At 43.4% G+C, this 10,542-nt stretch overlaps 1 protein-coding gene across 2 annotated transcripts in view; it reads right to left on the bottom strand.

Moving 5' to 3' along the window:
* Positions 1 to 812: 812 nt before the first annotated feature.
* Positions 813 to 10,542, bottom strand: part of nkpd1 (NTPase, KAP family P-loop domain containing 1) — a 30,664-nt gene continuing 20,934 nt past the window's right edge. For both annotated transcript variants that reach the window (XM_060856048.1, XM_060856049.1), the window contains exon 3: positions 813 to 4,463. In XM_060856048.1, the coding sequence (XP_060712031.1) occupies positions 2,758 to 4,463 (1,706 nt within the window). In that variant the 3' untranslated portion in view covers positions 813 to 2,757. The remainder of the gene's footprint in view (positions 4,464 to 10,542) is intronic.

Below are 10,542 nucleotides of genomic sequence, written 5' to 3'. Positions count from 1 at the left end.
AAGAAAGGCTGTATAGGTTGGGACATATTTCTATGGAGCATGGGAGGTTAAGAGGCGAACTTATAGAAGTTTATAAGTATGAGTGGTTTACATAGTCAATTGGGTAGAAAAATTTACTTCAGGACAGGAGCCATGGTAGACGATCTTTTTTCAACCGTGTTTGTGGCCAATGCCACTGAGAAGCTGAACACTGCATGAGTAAGGATGAATACGGGATCCTGAGCTGCATGATTTTAAAACTAATGGGGCAACCTCCACTACTCACTGAGGAAGAGATTCCGGACAGAAATAAACCTCTGAAAGAAGAAATTTCTCCTCATCTTCAACCTAAATGATACACCCCTGATTTTTAAAACATGCTTGCAATTCCAAACTATTGCACGTGGGGAAATATCCTTTCAGCATTGAGCCTGCCAAGCCTTCTCAGAATCTTGTGCTAAGATCATCTTATTTTTTTGAACCTCTGTTGAGTAGTTTTCATGCTCAAGCTTTCATCATACACTACTGCTAGTACCCACAGTTTCCTCTCCAAGCCACTGATCATGCAAGTTTTAAAATAGACCTCTGTTCCCTCACTGTTCCAGGGTGAAAACCTTAATAATATTGTGCACGTAACCTTACCAAATGGATTGCAGCAGTTTAATAAGACAGTTCACCAACACTTTTCAATGGCAGTTAAAAATCAACAGTAAATATTGGCCCAGCCAGTGAAATCCACACCTAATAAAAAAAAAACACCTTGTTGGGGTGGAATGGCCAAATAATTACTCGACACTAGAGATCAAAGAGTTTATTAAAATTACACCACTGGGAATCAGCCTTCTTCAACGAACTAAGAAAAAGCATGCATTTATATGCATTTATTTTTATCCCACCTTTTACATTTACAGAATGACTGCTTTCCTAATTAATTACATGTACATTCAATCAAATAGGTCATGTAACCATACAATCAGTGATGGACAGCCGTGGAGCCAATTTCACATTTTTTCATGATCTCACTGTTCACTAAACCTTGTGAAATGTTCTTATTTATGTCTCCTGCATAAACAACTGCAGCTGCATGTTAAGCTTACTGTACTATCTTGGGCCTATGAACTACAATTGTTTTTACTTATGCAGACTATAGTAAGCAAATGTTTTCCCAAGCTTCCTAAGACAACCAACATCCATGTTTTTTACAGCTTTTGCTGTGGCCACCATTTGAACATTTTGTGTTGCTCATTCATGGGCACCCCTAACACACCTCATGAACTTCATGAAGGTGAAGTATCTGAACTGTTTCAATGCAAGCATATCCCTTTTAAGTAGTCACAAAACTGTGGCCTCACAGAAGACTTTAATACTTTAAATTGCATTTGTAATGAAGGCCAGGATTTCATTGATCCTTCCATTACTTATGCTATCATACACAATAAAACACAAATCTCCCTGTGTCATAGCATTAAGCAGGCTCCATCCATTTAAATAATAATCTACAGAAGAGACTGAGTACAATGGTCCCAGGGAAGAGGGATTTTAATTACAGTTTAGCTGGGGTTGTTCTCCTTGGAACAAAGGAGATTGAAGCAAGATTTGATATAAATGTACAAGATTATCACAGGTTTGCATAAAGTAGACAAGGAAACATTATTTGCTTTAATTGATGGTACAAAGTCTAGGAAGGGGAACCTCAATAAAATCTATAACATTCTATTAGGACCACACTGTTAACACAGGAAGGATGTTTCCAATGACAAGAAAGTCCAGAAGCAGGGGTCACATTGTAAAGATGTAGGCCAACCTATTTAAGACAGAAATGAAGAGAAATTTCTTCATGCAGAGAGAGGTGAGCTTGTGGAATTCTCTGTCACAGAAAACGCTTGAGGCCTATATATTGAATGCTTTCAAGAAGCAGTTAGATATAGTTCTTAAGGTTCATGTAATCAAAGGACATGGGGAAAAACAGGAACACAGTACTGAGTTGGATGGCCTACTTGTATTTGCTATGCTTCTATATTACGACCATCTCAAAGAACTGTAATAACTTTGTCAGGTGTGATTTCTCCTTCATGAAGCCATGCTGACTCTGCTTGATTATAATAGGCTTTTCTAAATACTCTGCTATTATATCCTTTTTAATAGATTCGAACATTTTCCCAATGACAAATAACCTTCTAACTGCTATTATAAACTCTTACGCTAGCACAGAAATAACTGTAGAGCTTTCTTGGGAATATCAGGTTCCTCGGAATCTTTCATATCAGTCTAAAAGGAATAATGCCTATCTGACCAACAGAACTTTCAATAGTGCAGTCTGTTCCCTCAGACTGTATTGAAAGTATCAGAACATTTTTTCTTATGCTCAAATCTCTGGAGTTGGAATTGAATCTGCAGTCTCAGAGGGAAGAGTACAACAGAGTAAACAATGACTAACTTTAATATTTTAGCATGTTAGTTTGAGCAGTTTGACAAATCACTTCTGTTGCAGACATGAATTGTGACTAAACCAGCAATACAGACATGAAATGTTATTGAACTACTAGAAGTTTTTCAATGTAAAGAAAATGCATATTCTCTTTGATGGTGCTGTTACCCAGATACTCTCCAAATGTTAGATTCATTAGAAAATACTTTCTTGACTGCCTCAAATCCTTTATTATTATTTTATTGTCAGCCTGATCAGTAATGCTGGTATATTAAAGGAATCATCAACTTGTAGAGAAATAAGATTTTAATGTTGAGCATTTTATAATTTTTCTCTTATTATGATGACTCCTATTCAGGCATTGTAGCATTTTCAGAAGATGAGGTTGCTCTTCTCCCTAAAAATTTGCTTCCAAGAAGTAATTCCATTTTTCTCTTTAAGGAAGAATCTAGATTAATTGTGTATGGCAGGATGATTTTTGCATCTTTTACAGTGAATTTGTAGCTGATCGATAAAAACTTCTGAAAGATTTCAGGATCTCCATCCAAAGTCAATAATTTTTCAATATTGGATTTTATTAATTTCAAGTTTTCTGAGGAGTTTTCATAAATGGTCCACAACAGCATCTCATCATTAATGCCCTTTTCTTCATTTAACTCTTCCCTTTGCTCTGCATCTTCCAAGCATTGCCAGATCCAACTGAGGCGACATGGCCAGCTGGTGGCTAAAATAACCCAAGCAGCAATTCTCTGAGGGGGAAATGAACTCATTGGAACATTTCGTTCAAACATGAGTGTGGTCATAATTGGAATTATGTTTACTATCCTCCTCATTTGTAGGAAGTTCTCCTCAATATACTCATGGAGGTTGCTATCTTTGTCCATTAAGCATTGATAGGCCTGTTGAATATGGTGACTTGGTTTCATTTTGGCGTTTCTTTGCTTGGAAGTGTGAATCTCTCCACTAGAAACATTCATCAATGGCACGATTTCCAAAGAGTTTCCTGGAAACTTGTCTACTTCATGTCTGTGAGGCTGCATTGGAGCGTCTTCCATTAGGCCATTCTTGCCTTCCACTACCTGCTTTATAAAGTTGAGTTTGGTTTGAGTGTCCATTTGGGGGACACAAAATGGTAATGTCACAATTCTATTCAGGAACTCGTAACCATTGTCTGCCATACCTTTGAAAGTATTAGATTTCTCCACACAGGCTACAATGATGCTAGGATCAACAGCCAGCACTGAAATAAAAGGAGCATCTGGATCTGAAAGGAGGATGTTCATAGCATCTAAAACTCCGACAACTTTATCTGGAGTGCATCTGTCAAGACTCATAATTTCCAGGACTATTCGAATTTTTCTTCGTTCAAAGACTTCTATGTACTTGATGAAATTTGTGAGAATTTTAACTTCTTGCTTGATATCATTCATGAACCCCAGTTGAGCGCTGAAGTCTGTTTTATTCATTAGGCTTTCCATTTTGGCCTTCTGGCTGACTATCATATTCTTGCCCACTGCAAGGGAGTTTTTCATTGTCAGGAAGGCGGAACATCCAATTAATCCAAAACCTAGACCTTCAAGAGCTAAAGCAAAATTATTTCCCATTTCTCCAATGGAAGCACCAAATATTGAGATGACTAATGCTAGTGTCAGAGCTAATAATAGGAGGAAACTGAAAATAAACCATATTGGAATTTTAAGGATTTTTTTAGACACCCATTCAGAACCAAATTTGCATTTTTCTAAGGTGGCCTGGTGACCCAGGGACCGAACAATGCTAGTTGGAATGCATCCAAATTGGTCTTTGATGTTATCACACAATGTTGTTATGAGACCGGCCCACAACTTATCACTGCCTGCAAATTCCCATGCACTGAATTTGACAAATATGAACCTGAAATTTTTCCGTTTTTCATGCTTTTCTGTCAGTTGAGGCTTAAGGAAAATCAAATGCAGCAAAAGGAGAACAAATCCAAGACCAGTGGTTGTCCGAGACTTTTGCCGGGTCCTTGCATATTCCTTCTTCTCTCTACTAAGCCCTTCCAATAACATTTGTTCTGTAAAAGAATAATATAGTCAGCAACATATGTTTATTCTTAAAAGACAAACTGATCTCTTTGTGCTTAAGATGATATGCATAAAATTCAGCTAAGAATGTGAACAGTTTGTGAGTTCAGATCAATTTGAGTGAAACAAAGAAAAATGAATCAGCCGAAGCACAATTCCTGCATGTCTATCAATATTTAAAATGTTCCTCCATTTGTTAACATATCTATTGTTCTGCAGAAAGAAACAACTTCTCTTCCTAAATGTCACCTTGTAATGTTCCAATGGCATAGTTAAGTGCTATTACACTGTAAGGTCAAAGGGTCATGAAGGACCAAGAAGGTGATGAGAATTGAGATGCTCTTCATCTACAACATATCATAGAGTCATAAAGGTCTACAGCACAGAAAAGGTCCTTTGGCCCATCATGTCCATGTTGATCAAAAACACCACCTAACTGTTCGAATTCCATTTTCTAGCACTTGACCTATAGCCTTGCATGCCTTAGCATTGCAAGTGCACATCTAAATACTCCTTAGATGTTGTGAGGATTTCTGTCTCTACCGCAATCACAGGCCCTAAGTTCCAGATTCCCACCACTCTCTCTGAGGAGAGCACCAGTCACAGCTGAGCTCTGTCATGGACCCTGTCAGCTTAATCCTTAACGATGTCCTCATCCTTCTCCTTGGAAGACTGGTGCCATTCCATCATTCCTCTGCATCCAGGACATCAGCTTATTGCCTGTTTCAATTTTGCGGAACACAGTTTCATGTCATAGCACACTCTGTCTGGCTTACATTGCAGGGCATTTCAGATCTGTACAAGGGCCATGCATCTTCAAGGGCCCTACACCTACTCCGCCAACCTGTCTGGATGAAGCATGCGTAGCATTAAGCGTGGTATCTGTCAGGGAGGTGCGCAGTGTGTCATCAGCTGTGGTTGCAGTGGATTCTCGGAAGCTGTTCACATAGTGGTCCCCCTCCAGCCAGCAGTAATGTTTCGTACAATATTGCTGATCAGCCCCATATTATCAAGATACCCAGGTTCATTTTGCAGGCACTAATGACATGTAGCAAATCAACTTTGACCTGGTGCTCCAGTAACCAACTGTGGAAACTCCTTGGACCATGAAACACACCAGGTACATGAACATCCTCCAGAATTTATGAAACATGGTAGCTGCCTGGTCACAGCCATGCACCTCCAGGAAGTGTTAATAGAAGACTACTTCAACACAAATTGAATGGAAGCCTTCTCTGCTGATAAATTATTCAGCGTTCTTATACAGCCCTCTTAGTACCAAATGTGACTTAAAATCATAGAATCCCTACAGTTTGGAAACAGACCATTTGGCCCAACAAGTCTACACCGGCTCTCCAAAGAGTAACCCACCCAGACTCATTCCCCTACCCTATTGCTGTACATTTAACCCTGACTAATGCACCTAACCAACATAGCAGAGCCAATTCACCTAACCTGCACTTCTTTGGAGAATGGAGGAAACCAGAGCATCCAGAGGAAACCCACACAGATGTGAGGAGAGAGTGTGCAAACTCCACACAGAAAGTCACCCGAGGCTGGAATCAGACCCAGGTCCCCCGTGCTGTGAGGCAGCAGTACTAACCACTGAGCCACTGTATCGCCCTTAACTGTCTGCAGTGATTTGTATCCTATGCCTGGGAGAGATCAGCGATGGTCCCAAATCCTACTGGCTCAACAGCAGCAGCACTGAGCTCATCAAAGGGGAATGAAATTAATTTGTGTGGTGGCATCGAGCAGTTCTGACATATTTGTGAGTCCACAACTGAGAGATCCCACACAAGCCTCCTGTCCCTCCCTGGAAAAACCCTGTGACAAAGAGATTTGGTGTATCAGTGAGTTTCACAGTCACCATGAGGGGATGGCCTCCCAATCCTGCCACTCTCAGATCCCTCTCCAGCATCCAGCCCAATTTTGTCACTGGTTCCCAGGACTTTCAGAGCCCACTTCATCCATATCAGTCTATTCCCTCCCTATTCATGGAACCATCTAGATGCCTCTTAAATGTCACCCATGTGCCTGCTTCCACCACCTCTTCTGGCAGTGTGTTCCAGTCTCCTACCACTCTGTGTGAAAAAGTTCCCTCACACATCTGCCTTAAACTTTCTCCCTCTCACCTTGAACCTGTGCCACCTTGTAATTGAAACTTCAACCCTGAGAAAAAAAACCTTATCTGTACCTCTCATAATTTTGTAGATCTCTATCAGGTCCCTTTTCAGCCACCGCCTTTCCAGTGCAAAGAATCTTTGTCCTTTTAACCTTTCCTCATCGCCAATCCTCTCACAACCAGGCAACATCCTGGTGAACATTCTCTGCACTCTCTCCAAAACTTCTACATCCTTCTGGTAACAAGGCAACTGGGAGGTATAGTGGCACAGTAGTTAGCACTGCTGCCTCATGGCGCCAGACACCTGGGTTCAATTCCTGCCTCAGGCAACTGTCTGTGTGAAGTTTGCATAGTCTCCCCGTGTCTGCATGGGTTTCCTCTGGGTGCTCCGGTTTCCTCCCACAGTCCAAAAATGTGCAGGTGAGGTCAATCAGCCATGCTAAATTGCAAGTAGTGTTAGGTAAGGGGTAAATGTAGGGGAATGGGTCTGGGTGGGTTGCTCTTCGGAGGGCCGGCATGGACTTGTTGGGCCAAAGGGCCTGTTTCCACACTGTAAGTAATCTAATACAATCTAAATCTGGACACAGTACTCCAAATAACAAGGGTTTTATATCACTGCAACATTATAGCTGGGAAAAGATTGGTATATATATGAAAGATGGGGTGGAGAGAGGTGGGCGCAGAAGTAAACAATAGGTGGAAGTGGAGCCCAGAGAGAGAGAAAACAACAATTCGGCAGACAAAGGAGTGGGAAAAGCTCAGCCTGTGAGAATCAATAACTGCTCATAGGGACTATTAGTGGCTGACAATAAGTTGGTTGTGGTAGCAGCCCCATGTGATGATCAGCCCAGGTATGTGGGGGGTGTGTAAGGCTTTCACTACTGCCATTTTGAGGTTAGATTCCCTACAGTGTGGAAACAGGCCTTTGGCCCAACAAGTCCACACCAATCCTCCGAAGAGTAACCCACCCAGACCCATTTCCCTCTGACTGATGCACCTAACATTATGGGCAATTTAGCATGACCAATTCACCTGGCCTGCACATCTTTGAACTGTGGGAGGAAACCGGAGCTCCCGGAGGAAACCACACAGACACGGGGAGAATGTGCAAACTCCACACAGACAGTCACCCGAGGCTAGAATCAAACCTGGGACCCTGGTGCTGTGAGGCAGTAGTGCTAACCACTGGGCCACCATGCCGCCCCAAAAACTCAGCTGCCTGTGTCTAAACTTGCAGCAATCCCTGTGGCCCATCTGTTGAATGCTTGTTATACCTATTTTTCTAATCAACCTGTTCAGGCATGCTATTGCACACCTTTGGAGCAGGTGGGTCCTGAACTCAGGTCTTGAAGTACAAGGATAGGGACACTACCATTGTGCCACAGGAGGACCCCCTACTTCATCCCACTGCACATTGTCAATGAATTCCATACACACCGCGATGTTGAACTTTTCTTCCGTCACCTCCACCTCCATTCTTACTTTTTCGATTGTGACTCCCACCCACCCTCCAAAGACTCTTTCTCCCATCTCCAGCATACCTCCTCCTCTTAGACACCCTGTACTGGCCTCTTACCCTCCCTTGACCTCTTTATCTCCAACTACCATCGCAACATTAACTGCCTCAATCTCTGCGCCCCTCTCACTCACTCCAACCTCTCACCCTCGCAAAGCATATCCCTCCATTCCCTCCTCTCCAACCCCAACCTTACGATCAAGCCAGTAGAAAAGGCAGGGTGCAGTGGTAGTATGGTGCATCGACTTCTACTTCACCGAAACCAGACACCAACTAACAGACACCTCCTCCAACCACCCCCTCAACCATGACCTCACCTCCTATCACCTCCCACACTTCCACAACCTCATCACCTCAGGGGATCTCCCATCCACAGCCATCAACCTCTTAGTCCCAGAACCCTGCATCACCTTTCTACCTCTTACTCAAAATCCACAAACCAGACTGCCGTGGTCAGCCCATTGTCTCTGCCTACTCCTGTCCCACCAAACTTATCTCCTCACATCTTGACACCATCTTGTCCCCCTTGGTCCAGGAACTCCCCACATACATTTGGGACACCACCCACGCCTTCCACCTCCTCTATGACTTTCGATTTCCCAGCCTCCAATGCCTCACCTTCACCATGGACATCCAGCCCCTATGAACCTCCATCTCCAAGAATGAAGGCCTAACAGCCATCTGTCTCCGCCTCTCCTGCTGACCCAACCAATTCACCTCCACTGACACTCTCATTCGATGGGTGGAACTGGTACTCACCCTCATTGAGCTCTCCCACTCCCTATAGACAAGAGGCTGAACCATAGGCAATCGTATTGCACCCAGGTATTCCTGCCTCTTCATTGGATATGTGGAACAATCCATCTTCTGCAGTTCCACTGGCATGATTCCCCACCTTTGCTTCCACTACATTGATGAGTATATCAGCAACACCTTGTGCTCCCACGAGGAGGTTGAAAGTTCATCAACTTCACCAACACCCAGACCTTAAGTTCACCTGGACCATCTCTGACACTTCCCTCCCCTTGCTGGACCTCTCTATCTCCATCTCCAGGGACCAACTCAACATGGACATCTACTTCAAACCCACCGACTCCAATAGCTACCTTGACTGCACCTCCTCCCAGCCCCACTCCAGTAAAAATGCGATCCCTTACTCCCAAATCCTCTGCCTCTCCCGCATTCCTGATGAAGGAGCTTATTCCCGAAACGTTGACTCTCCCGCTTCTGGGATGCTGCCTGACCTTCTGTGTTTTTTTGAGCGCCACACTTTCTGGCTCTGACTCTCTTTTTCCACAGATACTGCCAGACCTGCTGAGTTTTTCCAGCAACTTCTGTTTTTGTTTCTGATTTCCAACGTCCACAGTTCTATAATTTCTTTGTGAAAGCTTTCTGCTCTGATTTGAGTGCCAACATGCTAACAGGCATGGCAGAGCATGGCAAGGCAAAGCATTGGATGCTGTGAGCAACGTGAGCAAGTGTTAGGAAAGCAAGCGAGTAGCTTTGAGATGCAACCCGTTGATTCTGTGAGCTGGGTGTATATCCCTGCACTCAAAGTGTCCCTGCTGCAGCTTTCTCAATTCTAGCCGGCATTGCACCCTGCAGCATGGAGAACTGTCATGATGGTGATGCCAATGTGCATGAATGAATGGTGTGCTGCTGATGGCCATTGTTTATGCCCTAAGATATCGATGCTCTGTATCCAGCATTGACAATGTTCAGAGCAAGTTGCAAGTTGAATGCATCAGGTATACAGTCTGGTTTCTTTGTGAGTTTTTCTGACAGCTAGCTTGCTTGGGTGAGTTTGGGGCAACTGGATATTACTGAGGCAACTTATGACATTAAGAAGGCATTTAATAAACATTAATCCCATCAGTTGGCGTTTCGCTGCTGCCTAGCAGTGATCTTGCCAATTCACCTGTGGAAAGCATAAAAGGTTATCTCAGCGTTCAGATGGACATTATGGGACTCCTCGTCTAATTCTGCCTCACATTTTATCATAGCCCAGTTCACTCAGTCTAAAATTCTGCCCTCTGTTTTTAAATCCACCAGCCCTAGTCCATTAGTAAAGCCTTTGTCAGTTGGCTATGTGGAAAGACACAGAGAGTGCGATTAGATTGGCTGGCAATTGGGTGGTCAACTTTTTCACAGCACATCACGGAGAAGTACAACTTCAGAATTAAGCACGGCAACTGAGCTCTTGTGGCTTCAGTGCAGACTTTGCAGCCTAAGATGACAGAATGAGATCATTAGCCATCATTTCCGCCATCTCCAATGAGATGTCAACATCAGGCACATGTTCCCCTCCCCTCCCTTGTCAGCCTTCCTTAGGGGCCGTTCCCTCCAAGACACCTTGGTCCACTCTTCCTTCACTCTCAACAACTCCCCCCACAGCCACAGAGCACTTCCCCTGCAACATTGGAAGGTA

This window comes from Hemiscyllium ocellatum, chromosome 47, assembly GCF_020745735.1.
Source record: "Hemiscyllium ocellatum isolate sHemOce1 chromosome 47, sHemOce1.pat.X.cur, whole genome shotgun sequence".
Taxonomy (NCBI): Eukaryota; Metazoa; Chordata; class Chondrichthyes; order Orectolobiformes; family Hemiscylliidae; genus Hemiscyllium; species Hemiscyllium ocellatum.
This window is presented reverse-complemented; position numbering and strand designations above follow the sequence as displayed.